Raw genomic sequence first — 19,336 nt, 5'->3', positions numbered from 1 at the left:
TCAAACAATACCAGAAATTGGGAGGGCAGCTGGTACAGCACTGAATTTAGAGACATGTGGCCCTAGCAAGACAAATGTACTGGCTGGATAGAGAGGGATGGAGCCCCAGGTGAGCCAGCCATTAGAGGCTTCTGTTCTGCACCAGGACAAGACTCAGAATGAGGGCAGGCAGGGTGCCGACTGCCCCTCTCCCGATGAAGCCATCCTAGAACGCACCCTAGAACACAGCCAAGTGTGCCTTCCTCAACCAGATATGGATCTGATGAGACTGACTTTACATTCTGCAATGTCTAGTTTTCTACTAGACAGGTTCATATTCGAGCTTTTATGCAAAATGGTAAAAGTATCATGAACGTTACCTCTGTTAGCACTGACTGTTTTAGCTCACGCTGTGTGTGACCATGTGAATGTGTTGCTTGGACAGATCTTGTACTGTTCAACATCTTTGATGAGACTACCAGGTTCCTTATGACAGGATACACGAGTCAAGAGCAAATCACTCAAGCTCTCTGTAGCCAAACTCCAGATATGAATTGTTCTCACTTCCCTCCAAGAAGGAAGAGAAAAACAGCCCCCAAGTGGGGCAAATATAACATAAACCCATGAATTGTTCTCACTTCCCTCCAAGAAGGAAGAGAAAAACAGCCCCCAAGTGGGGCAAATATAACATAAACCCAAGAAAAATTAAAGAAGCATCCTGCTGGTTGAAAAAACGAAAAGTCCTCTGAAATGTATTTAGTAAAAAAACCTGGAGAAAAGGTTAAAAACTTCCTAGCACTCTCAAGAGGTTGGAAGGAAAGAACAGAAACAGTAAGAGGAACAGCACAAGACAAAGAAAATTTTAAAAAGGTGGCTTAAATAAGAACAGGTAGAAGAAACTGCAATAATTCTCCCAAAAATATTTAAAACATCCAAAGCCGATCTTTTAATTTATCCTCACTAATGGAAAGATTGTGGCATTCTCATTAAAAGAAACAATAAAAAAGTGGTTGCTATAAGCACTCAAAAATTATAATTGTTCAGAAAGTGTAGCTATAATGAGGCATAGAAAAAGTGATTACCAGAAAAGAGTAAAAGTTGAAAAAACCCCTAGAGAACAAAATGCAAAAGCCTATGGAATTACACAAATGTCCAAGGCAGTGGCTAATTAAATAATACACAAATACTCACTTATCACTCCTGCCTTCCACCCAGTGACTTTCTTTTGTCTATGATGAGCAACTGGAAACTGGGAATGACAGACACTGTAAAATACTAAGAAAAGAACTTAATGGCAAGTGTATAAATGGACTGTGAAGATAACCAGTTGCTTTACCAAAAGTTAGTCAGAGACATTATGATTAAAGAAAGAGATGTGCCACATTTCTTGAACAGATCAGTAATCAGAAAAATGCTGATTTTGCTCATGCTCATAACAAATTTCAGTCTTTCTAATAATTCCCAACCAGAGTAGCAACTTAGCAAAGAGATTTTAAAGTTGGTATGAGATAAAATCAATTTAAAATATCAAAAGGATAGTTGGAAAAACATAATATTCAAAGTGAATTCATACTATCAGAAATAGACCTTAAATTATGTTAAATAAAGATATATAAATAATCAAAAATATTCAGTCTTATAAATATATCCATTATCTCCAAATTAGTCTGCACATTCTCAACGGATTTTTTTAAGATGTCAAACTGATTTTATACTCTATCTGGGAAATTAAAGGTGTAAATAGCAAAGTAAATGTAGAAAAGGGAATCGAATTCTACTGGATTCCAGAATATAAAGCTGTAATAAAGCAGTATGATGTTTTTACAGGGATAGGTGAATAGATTAATGGGACATAATAAAAGCCCTAAATAGAATTCCATATATTCTGGCATTTTATGAGACATGTAGTATTTCAAGACAGTCAGTAAAATGAGAGATTTATATAATAAATGGCGTTAGGACAATTTGGAGGTGAAAAAATGAGAAATCTATCTTTTATGCAAAAATTCAGGGCTAAATGCTACAAGTATTAGAAGAAAATTGAGGGTAACATTTTTTATAACCACATAGAATAGAAATGTTCCCTGTCTTAACACCCAAAAGCCATAAAGGAAAAAAATCTAACTTTTAAATACATATAAATGTAAAGCTGAGGTCATAATAAAGTCAGCAGAATTATGATAATCTTTGAGAAAAACTGGAAACATGTAAAATAGAAAATGACATGATGGAGATATGAACACTATTATATAGTGATACAAATAAATAAGGATCATGATAACAGGAAACTTGATACAAGGTATAAATTGATAGTTTGCTCTATATATGTCAGTAGATTAAAGAACATTTAAAGCTGGGCATGGTGGCATATGCTGTCACCTTGGGAGCTTAAGGCAGAAGGGTAAGTGCAAGACTAGCCTGGGAAATTTAGCAAGACCCTGTCCCAAAATAAAAAAATAAGGGCTTGAGATACATTTCAGTGACAGAGTGCCTAGTCCCAAGTACTTTCCACTCTCCTAATTATCTATCTATCTATCTATCTAATACTTTCGAGGTAAATCACTCCAAACACAATATTTTTGAACCATTCAATATTTTTCAATATTTTTTCTGTGCACCTTCTAATCTAAAAAGCAAAGAGAAAGATAATTGAATTATTAGAGAAAACTGTGTGAGATGTGACCAAAAGCCTGTCTAAATATATACGCTGACTGTGTACACATAGTACACTAGGAGGAAATGTACCAATGTATTATCCCTAGACAATGTAAGGTTAGTTTTTTTTCTTCATATGGTTCTGTTTTAAAAATTTTCAACAATGAACATATACTTCTTGCATTCTCAGAAACAGATCTCTATGTATAGATACAGTGGTACCTCAGTTTATGAACTTAATTCTTTCTACAATTCTGGTCACAAACCAAATTGGATGAGAATCAAATCAAATTCAATGGTTAAGGTCAATATTGAGTTTATGGGGAAATTTGATTAGCTTCTTGTCCAATTTGGTTTGCAACAGGACCATGAAAAGAATCAAGTTTATAACTAAGGTACCACTGTAGATAAATATCTAAATAGATATGAGACAGACAGATATCTACAATGTAGGGAGCTAAAGATTGCTACATAAATTATATGTCCTTTGCCCTATAATATCAGTGGCTAGGCAGGAAAATAAGAAAAAAAAAATTTGGAGAAACTAAGGTCCACAGAAGAGAAGATGAAAGTGCTATATTCTCATACAAAATGAAAATTATGTAGGAAATATGCATTTATAAAATGCGAAGGAGAGAAAGCAGTTGGCATTCACTCATTGGCTTATTTGGGGCAATCCAAGGACACGCATCTGATCATTGTTAATGGGTACAGCCCTGTGGGATTTGGAGGTCACACTCTGCATGCCAACAGGTTCTCAGTGCCCTGCATTCCAAATGAAAATGGACTCCAAGTGGTGAGCATGGGTAATGGGGTGGCAACAGCACATCATTCACTGTGACCTGCCAGGTGTGCTCCAAACCCTTGTGACACGGTTAGCATCCCATGTCGCCCAGCTTGGAACACAGGCAATGGAGAACTCATCAAAATTCTGCATCTTTCATACTTGTTGGTGAGGAGTATGATATCTGAAACTAACACAGGGTGATTTGGAATTCTTTTTGCAATTCCAAGGGTTCAGTGTCATATGCATGAATTGAAAAGAAAGCAGCTGCCATCTTCGGCTGATAGGTGTCCCTTCTCCTTTTTTGACGTTAGTTCCCTCCAGGGGGAGGGGTTGTGGTTCTGACCATTAAACTTCCTCAGGATGCACTGGGTAAGGGACAAGGTCAAAAGGCATCAGATGCAACATTTCTTTTTCTGAGAAAGATTTGCTATTCCTCCTTATCATTGAAAATAAGGCAAAACCCAAAACAACAAAAACCAAGTCTCCAATCATTTTAGTAGGACAGAGATAATTTGTTAATAGTTTTTTGAGAGTGGAGAGAAATTATCAGTATTTCAACTAAAAAATAAAATCCAGTTTGCACTGAGTTAAACACTATAAAAATGAGACTAACAAAAAGGATTAGACATCAACAGAGATTAACATCAAACAAATCTCAACTATTAGCAAGTCCTGCCCATACCTGGAATCAAAGGAAATCCACAAGGAAAACTGATAGATACAAAAATATCAAAATATAAAATTTCTAAAAATAAGTCTGATATTCAAATATATGAGAAAATTTTATTAACCAAAACAGTGCAATGTTGGAATAAATGTGGGAAGACTTGAAGAGAAAAGAGAATCTGAAATAGACCCAGTAAATGTAGCTATGTGGCATCTAATACAAGCAGGACACAAAAGTGGTGAGGAAGAAATTCATGTTGAGACAGAAAGATGTCTTCTGACAACCTGAAGTCTCTCAGCTCTTCACCATACTTTATAAGGAATCCACTGGTTTCCAGAAGTAGAAATATAGATCATAAAAGCACACAGGCTCTGCAATAATTGATGCTGCTACCTAAAACTATAGATGGTCCCTGACTTGCAACGATATACTTACAAAGTTTCAACTTTAGGATGGTATGAAAGCCATTTAGAACTGTGATCTTTCCCTGGCTAGCGACACTGCAGGAGGATGCTCTCTTCTGATGCTGGGAAGAGACAGAGAGCCACGGCCTCAAAGCAGCCATGAAACTCTGAAGGGAAACAACTGGCACTCTTCAGCGTGCTGTGCTGCTAAGCTGTGATGTACAGAAGGTTGGGTGGATGAAATGCATTTTCAATTTATGACCCTTTCTCAACTTGTGATGGGTTTATTAGGCTGTAATCCCATGGGAAGACGAGGAGGGTGTGTATTCCAAAATCCATTCTTGGTTCTGTGCATAAAAGCAATGTACCAAGACCTGCTCCTCCAGCTATCTGGGAGCTGTTGATACAGTTGTGATAGTAAGACATCAGTTCAGGGTTTTGAGAAACAGCTCTGATTTCCTAATACAAGGTATTTCTTGTTTGTCTTTCCGTTCTTCCTTCCTGCCTGAAAAAAAAGTCGACTGTAGCCTTCTGTGATTGGGAGGCAGAAGGCAACCGATTAAAAGCTAGCATAAAGAAAGACAAAAGACTATGTGTCTCTAAAGGTGTTAGCCAATCTGAATCTCTAATTTGAGAGGCTTTAAGGAGTGACTGTTGAATTTTTTTATTTGTAGCCCAATTCAGTTTCAACTTTTTTTTTTTTTATCAGTACCGGGGATCAGGGATCGGACTCACAATCACATGCTTGCAAGGTAGGCACTTATGCCACTGAGCTAAATCCCCAGCCCCTTTTGACCTCCTTTTTTTTTTTTTTTTTGTACCAGGGATCGAACTCAGGACTGCATGCTTGCAAAGCAGGCACTTATGCCGCTGAGCTAAATCCCCAGCCCGAGTTTCAACTGTTTCTAATGAAGAAGTAATGCTTTTGTACATTTAACAAGAAACCTCAAATCCACTAGGGAAAGCACTACTATTGAATGTTTTTAAAAAAATCAAATGTCCTAAACAAATAAACAAACATGTTATTATTAATACATTGTGTCAACCTGAGAAGTTTAAAAGCTTAAGAGACTCAGGAGGGATCTAGGATCCTTACTTTGTAAATATTCTCATCCTATGCAAGAGGAGGGCACAGAGATTTTGTGAGTACTACATACTGTCTTGGGGAGCTGGAGGAAGAGGGAAGGGTGGCCTGCACACAATGTAAGGTGGAGAAGAGGCTTGTTCTCCTCCCCTTTTTGCTCTGGCTGCTGCCTTGAAGTGTTGCCCCCATGCCGTGCCATCCTGCGTCGGAGCCAGGTGTTTATGGACTGAAACCTTCACAAACAGTGAGCTAAATAAACCTTTCCTTTCTTCATTTTGGGTGTTAGATATTTTGTCCCAGAAATGAGAGAAACGTAACCAAGACACATGAACCATATGTACATTTAAAAGATAAATGAAAGAGGGAAACATATGTAAGTAGCTAATTGCTTAATATATACAAAACTCATAAATAGGATGTATAATTCAAGAGAACTAGATTGTTTGTGACTTAGCCTCAGGATTTATTCAGCATCATGTCATCCCAATGGTACTAGTTGAATCAGTCTTAAAATCACCCAGATTCAAGGAGAGGGGACTTATATGTCATTGGTAAGAAGAGCATAAAAACATTTACAGGAATGTTCTAAAACTGCTCAAAACTATAACTACTTAACCTACCAACCCCCTTTCTAGGAATTCATTCTGTAGAAGCAAGTGAGCTTGAGTACAAAAGATGTAAGAGATGTTTGTTCTAAGATTATTTATAACAATGGCTCTCAAATTTAATCAAGTTCCAGAATTACCTAAAAGACTTGTTAAAACTTAGATTTCTGGTCCTCATGCCCAGAGTTCCTGATTCAAGAGGCCTGAGGAGGCCTGGAAAATGTGTATTTTTAAGAAGTTTCTAGATGATGTTGATTCTGTAGCTCTAACAGACCTAAGTACTACAATTTTTATAACATTATATCTCAAATTCTATTACTGCAATTGTTTCCCTAGTTTATCAAGAAAATTTGATTCAAATACAGTATGATGGAACAAAGAGAAATCCCTGGTCTTTCTATGGACAAACATGTTCTGAGTCACATTTTTGACAGGCAGAAAACCTTTTAGGAAACAGAACCTTAGGTCTCAACCTTCTAACTACAGATCAGCATGATTCAGATTAATGTGAAATTTGAATTTGTAGATTTTGGTGAATTCACAGTTATGCTACTCTTTCGTTTCCTTGCAAGGGTATACTGATGCCACTTCTTACCTTCTTTCCCTAATACCTCAGGCTCTGCAGCCACTACAGAATCTGTCACTAACAGGTAGCGACAGGTAGTGAAATATTGAAGCAGAAGTCATTTTAGGTTAGTAAGCATCTATCTCTATACTAGAAAGCCTGAATTTTCTGTAACTGCATTCTGAAATTGGCCTCAGTCATAAGCTTGGAAATCTGTTTTATTCCTGATGTTCTTACGTTGTATCTAAATGGCACATTAAAGCACAGGCCAGCCTTAGAGGATATTCAGTCAAACCTCAGGACATGTGAGTATCAGCCCTAAGTTACTTTTCCTGAGGGACTGACATGCTTGTCACTTCCTTAACTTTTAACTCTCCCCACTGCTCAGTTAATGATTTACAAACCCTTTCATCTCAGTTTACTCTTCCAGGTTTGTCAACTGTGTTCTCCCCTTAAGAACTCTATGTTCCAGGCCTTAGTGTTAGTCACCTCAGCCTTCTCCAAATATACTTTTCAGTCCATCCTTTGAGAAATGTACCCATAGAGACCTTCTCCCCAGAAATTCTGATCCATGCTTGACATACGGTACACCTTGCCTCCAGCTTATCTACTCCAGTGAGGAAGTAGGCTGCTTCTCTGAAACCCCAGGACACTATTTACATTCATCACACAAGACAATTATCTGTAATGCCCCCTGTGCTGTGTGACAGTGTAAGCTCCTCTAGAATAGGGACACATGGGGCTCACTGGGTGCTGCACACCCTGCTCAGCCCAAGGCTGCATAATGACCCAGTGTCACAGCAGACGCCAGGCAGGCATGTTGTAGATATACCTGTGAAGTCCACGTGTCCTTTCCAAATGAGTCACTGAAATTCAAACCTGTAATGTTAACCTTGATACAGGTCCACATCAGAATTCTAACAGTAGTTTCTAAATAACATGCTGGTAAATCAAATGTTTCTTACTTTGAGCTGTAGTCGAACCCTGGCCAGAAAAAATTTCCAACAATTTTCCTTAGAGTTCACCATGCCAAGACCACGAACTTCATTACGAACTCCAGAAACTATCTTGTCCACGTCTTCCTCACTGAACAGATCCGGGATTTCTCCTGCTCTCAAAAGAATGAGCAGAATTACTTAAAGATAATTACAATTTAAATTGTAGGTATTTATAGTGTTTGAAATGTTTATAGGATGAAGTTCTTCAGTGTAAGAGTTTGGAATTAGAAATGCCATTTTCTTCTTCTTCTTTTTTTTTTTTTTTTTTTTTTTGTTTTGCACTCAGAAGATATACAATACTTGGAAGACGAGCAATGATGAATACACCCACTAAGCCCATACGGGTAGGAATAACATTTACTCCTCTGAAGGCCTCTCTGAGGCACTTCTCATCCATAAGCAGACTAAGAAAGCAATACACCTCAAATTAGTTAGGTTTATAGGTTTCTCCCTGAAGACTGCCCCAGCACACATTTCAAAGACAAATTATCTCCCTTTAAAGTTCACTGAAACTACAGATAATTTGTCATTGGGGAAGATCTTTCAAGAAATGTGTTGGTTTAATCACCTGACACCAGCAAGTCATTAATCAGCACGAGAAAGCTCTCATCTAGAACGTGGGCATCTGTCAGTAGGAACGCGGTGGGCATGTTCTTGGCTCCTGTTCTGATGTATAAATTGGCAAGATCTACCTGTAAGGAAAGGAGGCCATCACTCATGTTTTGTTAAAATGCTGATGCGATGCTGGGAGTGTGCACGTGAGTGCCGGAAGAGTAACTGTAATGCGGAGGCAATGCACTGTGCCTTTCCTCCCAGTGACCTGCTATAGGGGAAAGCAGCGTGACATCACCTGCACTTCTGGCATACAAGGATGGGCGTCAGTCTGCAGCTTAATGGAGCAGAGGGATAGAAACAGGCAGCTGATCAGGGACAACTCCCTTCTAATAGAGCGAAAATGACTTCACCGATGCCTTTTGTCAAGTAACACAGAAGAAACTTTTCTGCTTACTGCAATGATTGTCTATTTCATTGAAGACAGGTTTTGCTTAGTTATTTGGTTATAATATGACAAACATTTTTCAAAAAAAAAGTTAAAATAGCACTTTCTAGAGCTTGTATTATTTTGTAAACAGCACTGTGATTAAATATCAAGAATGTTGAAGCTGGGGATTTAACTCAGTGGCATAAGTGCCTGCCTGGCAAGTACAAGATTGTAAATTCAATCCCCGGTACCAAACAAACAAACAAAACCTATCAAGAATGTACAAACACAACAGTTCCTTGAATGTGATAGTCCCATTGTATTTTACTCTCATATTCTTATCCAAAGGGGCTAGAAATCTACTTGTATTTATAAAGGAAGCGGAGTTTCCCCCTTTTCCCCCTGTATCATACTAGAAGACTAATAGTGTTGAATGTCAGTTTGGGTTAATGCAAAGTAAAAATTTATATGTATGAGCAAATATTTAATAGACTATTTTCTGAGTCAGGTTTATTGTGGAGCCTACAAACACTAATAGAAGTTTATTATTATTAATTCTATCATGGTAAACAGGTCTTCTAAGGCACCCTCTTCCTTCTTCTCTCTGTTAGGGAGGCCTTGACCAAATCTAAAAGTCACAGTTGGCAAAGGTGAGCGGCCAGCTTATGCTATGTACCAGACAGAGTGATTACAAGTAGTATTGATGCTCCACATCCATAGATGCAACTAATAACAAATTAAATACATTTGGGGAAAAAACCCTACATCTCTACTGAACATATATAGGTTTTATTCTTGTTATTTCTGGAACAATATAGTATAGGGTTTATCTGCAAGGCATTTACATTGTACTAGGTATGATAACACAGAGATGACTTAAAGTATATGGGTGGGTATGCACAGATTACACACAAATATGGCACCATTTCCTGTAAGGGACGTGAGCATCTTCACTGTTGGAGATCTGTGCAGACCTGGACCCAATGTTCCAAGGAGAAGTCGTTATGAACACTGTCTTTCAAGCTCACTCACCCGGAGGTCTTGGATCCCATAGCATTCAGTCAGGGTGACCTGAAAGACCTCGAGGTTGCAGATGTGAGCTGCCAGTCTAGACAAGCTCTGCTTGCCACTGCCTCCAACTCCAATTAAGAGGGCATGACCTTGAGGGGCTCTGAGGATTCGGCTGATTCGACACCTGGTAAAATAAAGGCACCCACTATCATATGGAATATAAAATGCCCTGGTGAGCCGGCGGTACAGCTAGCATCACAGTGCTGGCCTGGCAAGCCCAAGGTCATGAGTTTGATCCCCAGTACCAAAAATAAATAAATAAATAAATAAAATAAAATAAAATAAAAAGAAACCTCAAGATTATGTTTCTTTTGATTAAATTTTTAGAAATTTAATTCCAGGTTTTTTTTTATTGGAAACTTTAGTCCTTGTTCGTATGGTTACCTATCAAAGATGCCAATTTCTCTGCCCTTGAATTATTTGCCTAACAAAATTTCCCAGGCTACTAACAATTAGTCATTGATTTATCACTTACCACCATACTTTGAAATCTATACGAGGCCTTATGCCTAAGTGTCAAAATTTTTTGTTAGATATAAGATCCAATTCCACATCAGCATCCAAGGGCAAAGACAGCAAGGGTAAACAGCTTTGTGCCAAAAATACATGCTCTACAAGTACTTGGGAAAACATGCACTTGTTCAGACCAACAGACATCTTCATGAGATTCTGTCATGTGAATTAAACACTTGCCCCTTAATCAGTGCTCACATCCTTCACATTAAAGAATCCCCCATGCCTATAGTATTGTAGAAACTGTAATGAAAACATTCAGATTCAAAAAGTTTCCATCAAAGCCAACTAATTCCTTGTTCTACAGTATCCAAGATCCAGTGAATACTTAAGCTTTTGCTATCACTGTGACACCCTTCAGTAACGAATAAAGTAGGTTTAATATTAGTGAAATATAGATTTCACTGAAGAAATAGATTTCAGTTATGTTATAAATATTAAGAAAAACTACCAAATAAAAGATAAGCATGGAGATGCTTAAGGACAACAACTAGGATGCCACTGTGCTTGCCTGAGGTTGCTTGTCTGAAATAAACTTCAAGTGCTGAATGATCCACATAGGTGTTTGTTTTAAATAATGTTTTTTTAAAAAATGAAGTCATAATCACTTATATCAGGACAAGTTCATATGAACATTCCCCTAAAATGTCCAATTACTGAAAAGACAGGTTATTTTACAAGCCTGGTTGTCCCATAAAATTTTACTTTACATGACCCCACAACAAATCAGCCACAGAAAAGTGACAACACAAGAGAAACCCCACACTCCAAAGCAAGGTTTGCACTTTATCTCAATGTACACTTCAAGGCTTACCCCACAAGATTTGCTAAATGACAATGTTTCTATCTACAAAACTTGAGGTGGTGATTTAAAATCAACTCTAATGCCTATTAAATCAGACGGGAGCTCATAATCTCTGATCAAAGAAACAGTTTCACCTGTTATGCCATGGAAATTCCATGTTGCATAATATTTTGAGAAAACTCCATCGTGGCAGAAGGAGATTTGTTTCATGTAAGCCATGGCACATACATGGACTCAGTGCATACTAACCAACCAGAGCAATGTTAGCAACAACCTGCTGAACACCATGCTCAAGTTTCTAATGTAAAGTCCCCCCGTTGGTATAATTAGGGGATCACTGCAGAGGGATCCTCAGTGCTTAGCACGCTGATCACAAGTGATCTTGGGGAGGATGCTGACATTTTCCTTAAGTGCTAGATCTAAATATTTTACAGAGAAATTCTAAAAACGGAATTCCTCACATCTATTCTTCTGTTTGGATTCTCATCCTTCCTTCTTTTTAATGATTCCCTCATATCTTCTCCATTGCTTCTTCCTCTTTCCTTCCCTCTCCATGACCCCCCTCCCTTCCTCTATTTCCTGTCCTTCCAGTCTGCCTACTGTCATTTGTTAGAAAGGCCCAGGAGAGAGGGAGATGACCTGGACTGGGAGAATAGAATTGTGTGTAAAGATGTAATCAATTCCCCATCCGACAGTGGCAATGAGCTATTTAGATTATGCAACGGATCAGGTCATCCTCATGGTAGAATCCATCCCACAACTTTTTGCTGCACTTAAAATATCACAGCTCCTTATCCTGGTTACAAGGAAATGCAACGCCAAATGAGTAATGGGATTCCTGCTCTCTATTCTTCATCAAACTTTTCTTGCCCTATTGTTCTCCAATGGTGCAGATACCCTTGATTCTTTTTATTCTTTCTCAAACATTTCTGCCTCAGAGAAGACAAATCTGCTTTTGGTCCCAAATCCTAAACATTTCAGGTCCAAAGCTTTGGATAGAGAATACTCAATCTGTAGTTTGTTTCACAGAGTCAGCCTATTTTAATTTTTCAGAATGATATATTACTTTCTATGTATTCCTTACTCCCTTGCTGGTTTGCTCATGTCTGCCTACAACACTAACACACAAGCCTGCGTGGTGAAGAGACAGGGCTGTCGTGCTTGCAGCTGTAACCCTGGGGCTGAGAGCAGTGTGGATGAAGGGCTGCAGCAGGTGCAGGCCCACCACTGTCTGTGCACAACATGAGGTCCCGAGTCAAGGCAAGCAGCAAGAGCCTTGTCAGCGAAGCTGTATTCCAGGGCAGTTGTATTTCTTTTATTTTCTGCCAAGAAAATAAGCCCCATCTTTTTTTCCCTACCTCCCCCAAAGTATTAAAACAACTGGCAACATTCCTATTTGGCACTCAACAAAATCTATTCACTCCATGAAAATCAGTTGGACTTCTAGCTCTGCCACTTACAAACTATGTGATTTTGAATAAGCCACTTTTGCTTCTCTTTCTTAGTACTCTTATCTAACAGGGCTGCAGTGAAACAAAATGAAATTCTGATTGGATGTTATGTCACTGTAGGAAGAAGCGTGCCTATGTGTGCTATAAAGATGACGTAAATAATAGCAACACATATATTTTAATGTTGTATGACAAGCAATAGATAAGAACTGATAGTGTCTCAGTACAATCTATTGAGGAACAACATTTGTAGACTGGAATCATTTCTGCTCTTATGGAAAAAAAAGAGGACCAGTCAACTCACACGTGTTGCATGGCATCTTCAAACAACACCAGGTGCATGGCAGCATGGAGCTCATTGTAGTTGTCTAGCGACTCTGTAAGAATCACCTTTAGTGCTTCCCAGTCCTTCACTGGCATGTAACTTGAGTCCTCCCCACCTTTAGCAAAGTGGCAGTAAACGAGGGGTTGTTGAAGCAAAACATGACTGTTGAGACCCTGCAAATGTGGGAGAGAAACTTGTGTGTCACTGCTCAGAAAGATTCATCTGGAAGAAGGCAGAATGTCTGTTATGATTGATACCTAGATGCCCTCTCAGAACCTCAGCACTCACAGGTGGGGCTTTTGGGGCTGGATTGTGGCTGTGTAACTATGAATTAAGGATGTGTGATAACTCAATTAGGCCATTGATTGGTTGAATGTAGATTTGAGTGTGGATAATGGGAAGACCCATCCTTCATGTGGCTGACACCAACCAATAGGCTTGTAGCCTTAATGGAATAAAAGGGAGAGGGAGGCTCACTGCCGGCTGCCTTCTGCCTGCTCTGCCACAGATTTTGTCCTCTGGGATGCCCCTCTGGCATGCTGTCCTATACTGGAGCCAGGTGACTACGGACTGAAACCTATACAAACTGTGAGCTAAATAAATATTTCTCCCTTTAACTTGTGGGTGTTGGGTACTTTGTTCCAGCATTGAGAAAAGAATTAAGATAATGTCTATCAAGAGGAAGCCTGAAGATTGTCTATGAGCAGCTGGAAGAATATTCCTATGTCCAGGCTTCATATACTCAGCATCCCAGTTACTATAATTCACTATAATTCACTCACATCCTTTTGGTCGCAACTCTAACTGGTAGAAAAGCAAGCAGTGAGCTCCAACAGTCACATACTTACTTCAAAATATTTATAAGCAACTTCCAGTATCTTTTTCTGAAACAAGTCACAGTCTCTTTTGTCTATCAGTTTGTCTCCATAAACACGGGAAGATTCATGCAGCCACAGGTGTATCAAATCATTTGGATCTTTTAAACATTCAGGAGAAGCAAACAAAATCCCCTATGAAGCAGAGGTGGGAAACATACCTTTAATTCAAAAGATTATGAAATTCCAAGTAGATCTTTAGCATTTAACTGCTGTGCTGAGTTTAGCAATTTAGAAGCAATATCAATAACAGTGCATGCATGTGTATACATGTACATATAAAAGTAATTTTACCTTTTGATAAGCAACATTTTAAAAATTTATTATTATTCTCACTCATTTTTTATAATACAATCAGAACTGTATTTCAGGAGTCAGTTAAAAAACTAAATGCTGTTGAGTCCTTGTAGCTATTAAGTCTTCCAATGGATTAAGCTCATGAAACCAAAGGACAAACAACTAACATGAAAGTCACAGAATACAATGTTTTTTAAAAAATTTAAAACCCTTGATATTGGTCAGTTTAACCCGTTCATGTGACAAATGAACATACAACCAAAAGTAAACGCTCAAATCTACACGCTGTGGGTAGATGTAGGTAGCAATAAAACACTTGAATTCCTGTACCCACCCCAAACCCCCTTTCACAATCCTGTGTTCACCCCGACCCACTGTTTATAAAGAGTCAGCTTGCACTGCACTCCTGGAACACAGGGAGCTGTGGAAAGTTAGGCTGCAAAGGCTAAGACACTATTTGAAGAAGGCAGGTGCAGCTGACAGGAAGGGAAGAGGGAGCAGGAAGAAGCAAATCCCATCTCACCCACAGCCTCTCTTTGCTTTTCTTCTAAGATTAAAACTTTGCTTTCAAACACTCTCTGGAGCACAGTCTTTTTGAAAGGTGCTAGAAATACATGCACTAAAAGATATGAGCCATGTTATTAATAAGCTATGGGCTGATGCTGCGCTGTGCCTGGTGGCAGCTGTGGAGTGGAAGAGAGTTAAGACTCCAAGGAAGCCCTATGGCATTTGTCTCACAGAAAAACCTGACGCCATAAATAACCCTCTCACTGCTTTTACTGTACGGGGAAGACCACCATGGTTGGATCTATTTTAATTCCTGGTTTTCAATTCCTTCTTTGGAACTGCCTTTATAAATCCCAGATGGAAACACTGTCCTTTACCCGGTGTGACAGTTTGGGAGCTCCAGTGTTTTCCAAAGGCCCATGACACAGCGCCTTGGGGCCCAGCGTAGTGGTGCAGGGAATCCTTGGAGCTGCAAGAGGGAGGGCTTAGTGACAAGTCTCCAATTCAGTCCCTGAAAGGGACCTGGGACCCTGGCCTGCTCCCTCCTTCACCTCGCAACCCTGAGGTAAGCAGTTTCGCACTCATGTGCTCCTGCACTAACACGCTGCAAGCAAGGTTGAGTGACCATTTGCTAAAGCCACTGGGCCAAATAAACCTTTTTCTCTACTAACGATTATCTTGAGCATTTGTTATAGTAACAGGAACCTCACATACCAGATATGCAAAGTAAGTTTTTTTGAGGGACAGTATGACTTATAGCACATTAAAAAAAAAATATATATATATATATATATATATACATATATATATATATACAGTGCATGTTTACATTCTTTGTGGGGATTGGCACATGCATACAGCACATATTAATTCCTTTTTTATCTCCTTTCCCTGCCTTCCCTTGATCCTTCTTCCCTGCATCTCTTGCTCCCCTTCTCATTTGAAAATGATTTAACTTCCTATTTCTGTCTATCTTTTATTTTGCTCTGTACTTTTACTCTAGGTTTCTTATATGAGAGAAACTATGTGATCCTTAAACCTACATGTAAATTTGTTTTGCTTAACATGATAGTCTCAATGTGCATCCATTTCCCTACAAATGACTCGTTCATCTATCTTCATGGCACAACCGTACTCCATTATATATAAATACATTTTTCTTTATCCATTCCTCTGTTGATGAGCATACAGTCCGCTTCCATTATTTAGCTATTATGAATTGTGCTAGTATAAACATTGGCATTCATGAATCATTGTGATATTTTTAACTCTTTTGGAAAGATTTCTAGAAGGGGAATAGCAAGGTCAAATGAAATTTCTAGTTTTAGAGTTTTGAGTAACCTCAATGCCAAATGATTCAGCAATCTAAGAAATAAAACTTTCTTAAATGTTTGAAAATTGTATATGCAAAAACATCACAGATTATTCTTATTTGGCACTTTGAAAAAAAAAGACTCAATCTAAGGAGCTCAAATTTCTACCTTTGGTTCTATTGCTAAGTCACTCTCTGTCACTATCTCCTCAAATTCATGTATTGAAATTTAATTGCCAGTAGTATAGTATTCAGAAAAGAGGCATTTAGGAGATAGTTAAGTTGTAAAGTGACCTCAAATAAAAGGCTGAACCTTTTGACTTTTCATCTCTTCTGTCATGGGCAGACATGAGGCTCAAGGCACCATCATGGAATCACACACCAGCGTCTCACTATACATCAAGTCTGCTGGTGCCTTACTTAGTTGGCCTTGGAATTTTCAACCTCTAAAACCCACGAAAAATAAAACTTTTATAACTTATGAATTACACAGTCTCAGGTATTTTGGTATAGTGGCACAAAGAATCTAAGACACTAGGTAACCCGAAGTGAACGACTGTTCTCACTGACAAAAAGGGAATGCTAAACCCATCACACTGGCTTCAAAGAGAAGTTTATGGGCATAAAATGAAAGAATACATTCAGAATTACAAAGCATGGTTTTAAACTTAAGTTCCGTAAACCAATGCTATTAATACTACTGTACTCCTCTACTCAAGAACATAAAATAGAGCAGTCAAGCTACCTGGAAGATGTTCGATAGGTCTCTTAGATTAAAAATATAGTGAAACTTGATAGCTGTGGGTAAGAAGTTCTGTGTCATCATGTGATGGAATGCTATCGTTGCCTGGATCAAAGAGGTGCCACTCCTGAGAAGTGATGGAGCAAAGGCTTGGTGCTGGAAATGGAAGCTAAAGATCTGGCCATAGATGGTGTTCAATGCATCCAAAGACGGAAAGTTGAATGCAAACACTGTGAAATGTCTCTGAAAAGAAAGACAAAAATTAGTATAAAATATGGGCTTTACTCATACCAGGAAGTTGCAAACAAGGGTCAGATATTTCATTCTTCCTGTAACCAGGTCCATTCTTATGAAACTTGTTAGTGCCTGCTTTTCTGACCATGGGCTTGGATAGGTGACTTGCTTGAGCTCATTGAATGAGATGAACTGACAGTAACCAGCAGAGGTCAGCACATTCTCACTTGCTCACTTAAGCCTTTGGTTTTCCATGACCTTGAAACCCTGCTAAGGATGAGAGGCACAAAGAACAGAGCCATACTGTCCCAGTTGCTCCATCTTAAGCCATGTTAGATTAGCTCATACAGTGAACCCCCAGGTGTACTCAAAAGAGTCCCAGAAACACCCATAGAGCACCTAGCTCACCCCCAGGAAACTCTAGGTAAGTGAGGAGCAACCACTGTGTGCTCCTGCACATGTATGTTGGTGATGGCTATTGCCATGTTAAAAGGCTTGTCTGCATACGCAAAACCTTACACACAAATGTTTATAGAAGCTTTATGCATAACTGCCAAAACCTGAAAGAAACCAATCTGTACTTCAATATGTGAGTAAATAAACTATGTATATTCATGCAGAGAATGTTATTCAGTGATAAAAAGAAATGATCTATCAAACCACGAAAAGCCATGGAGGAACTGTAAATAAATATTGCTCAATAAAATAAGGGGTCCAAAAGGCTGAATACTATATGATTCTAAACATAAGATACTCTAGAAAAGGCATAGATGTGGACACAGGAAAAGTAAAGCTATTTCTAACAAATTAATCTCTAGAATACACAGAAAATCTAAATATTTAATTAACAAATGATTCAAAAGTGGGCAAAAGACATTTCTCCAAAGAAGATATCAAATGGCCAATAAGCACATAAAAAGGATTTAATGTCACTAATTATTAGGGAAATACAAGTCACAACTATAATTAGATAATATGTCAACCACTGGAATGGCCACTAAGAGAGAAAAATAAAGCAAAGTTGATGAGGCTGTGAGGAAACTGTGACTCCTATGTAGGGCTGGTGGAAGTAAAAAAGTGATGTGAAAAACAGAACAACCGTTTCTTAAGTTTAAAAAAGAATTACCATAAGACCTAGTAATTTTTCTTCTTGACATATGTTCAAAGACTTGAAAGCAGTGTCTCCAAGAGATATTTGTCAACCTATGTTCATAGCAGCATTATTTACATCAGCTAAAATGTGGAGGTAACCCAAGTGACCACCATGGATGAATGGACAATCAAAATCCTGCGTACAGTATATAAAATGGTACACTACTCAGCATTAAGATGGGAATTCTGCAATATGTCACAACATGTTTGGACCTCGGGCACTTTATGCTAAGTGAAATAAGCCAGTCACACAAAAAATTACTGTACAATTTAATGTAGATGAAGATAACGTGGTGATGGCTTCACAACATTATGAAAGCATTTAATACCACTGAATTATATATTTACAGTGGTTAAGATGGTAAATTGTATGTAACACGTAGTTTACTGCCACAACAAAATTGAAAATATTTTTAAAAGATCAGTTGCCATAGGTTCAGAAGGGAGGAAGGGATGAATATGTAGAACACAGGGATCTAAGGGCAGTGAGCTATTCTCTGATGTCCCAGTGGTGGGCACTGCTTATTATATGTTTATCAAAACCCACAGAATGTACAATGCAAGAATATTAAGCTGGAATTTGGTTAGTAATAGTGTATCATCACTGCCTGATCTATTGTAGCTAATGTAAGAGGTTAACACAGTAGTAGGAAACGTGGAGCAGGTCAGGGAGGGAAAAGGTGGGAACACTCTATGTTCAGCTCTTTTTGCTGTAAACCTAAAACTGCTCTAAAAATGTTGGAGTCTCACGCTGTACTTAAAAGTGCCAAGCATACAGACCTACAACTCTGGAGCACTATGCCATGGAGATATTTGAGGGGTGCAGCACTGAGCGTACCTGCAGCCGGGGACTGACCGTGAAGCTGCCCACCATGGGATTCATGCAGGTCACATACTGGCAGTTGTGGATTTCTTTAAGTGTTGCTTTCTGTCTATCATACCTGAGAGGCAAAAAGTAACAACATCTTAAATCCAAAAACTGGAGCTCAGGAAACATCAGAATCCATCAGTTCATAAAAGATTTGGTCACACACTGTCTTGTCTCCGTAGAGAGAAACTTGTCTACTTTTAAGATTTAGCTATTATGAAATGTGGTGCCATAAACATGGCCGTGCATCTGTCACTGTAGTATAATGTCTTTAACTCTTTTTTTTCTAGTTTTAATTTTTTGAAGCATTTTCACAGTGGTTGTACTAGTTTATATCCCCACCAACAATGTAGAAGAGATTCCTTTTTCCGCACAGCCTCACCAGCATTTGTTATTATTTGATTTCTTCATGATAGCCATTCCTTTAGGCTAAGACGGGTATTCTGTTGTCTTAATTG

General features: G+C 38.6%; 1 protein-coding gene across 7 annotated transcripts in view; it reads right to left on the bottom strand.

The window, feature by feature from the left end:
- Positions 1–19,336, bottom strand: part of Dnah11 (dynein axonemal heavy chain 11) — a 298,369-nt gene that overhangs the window by 118,806 nt on the left and 160,227 nt on the right. For 6 of the 7 annotated variants that reach the window (XM_063239334.1, XM_063239325.1, XM_013152435.3 and 3 more), the window contains exons 48-54: positions 18,849–18,951; positions 16,628–16,867; positions 13,740–13,901; positions 12,871–13,064; positions 9,759–9,921; positions 8,313–8,436; positions 7,712–7,854 (exon numbers count right to left, since the gene is read on the bottom strand). In XM_063239334.1, the coding sequence (XP_063095404.1) occupies positions 7,712–7,854; positions 8,313–8,436; positions 9,759–9,921; positions 12,871–13,064; positions 13,740–13,901; positions 16,628–16,867; positions 18,849–18,951 (1,129 nt within the window). Of the gene's footprint in view, positions 1–7,711; positions 7,855–8,312; positions 8,437–9,758; positions 9,922–12,870; positions 13,065–13,739; positions 13,902–16,627; positions 16,868–18,848; positions 18,952–19,336 lie in introns of those variants that run through there. The other variant, XM_063239357.1, reaches the window with a different exon arrangement.

The sequence above is a fragment of the Cavia porcellus genome, unplaced genomic scaffold (assembly GCF_034190915.1).
Source record: "Cavia porcellus strain 051 isolate PalLab524CR breed Dunkin Hartley unplaced genomic scaffold, mCavPor4.1 scaffold_2, whole genome shotgun sequence".
In the NCBI taxonomy this organism is placed as follows: domain Eukaryota; kingdom Metazoa; phylum Chordata; class Mammalia; order Rodentia; family Caviidae; genus Cavia; species Cavia porcellus.
This window is presented reverse-complemented; position numbering and strand designations above follow the sequence as displayed.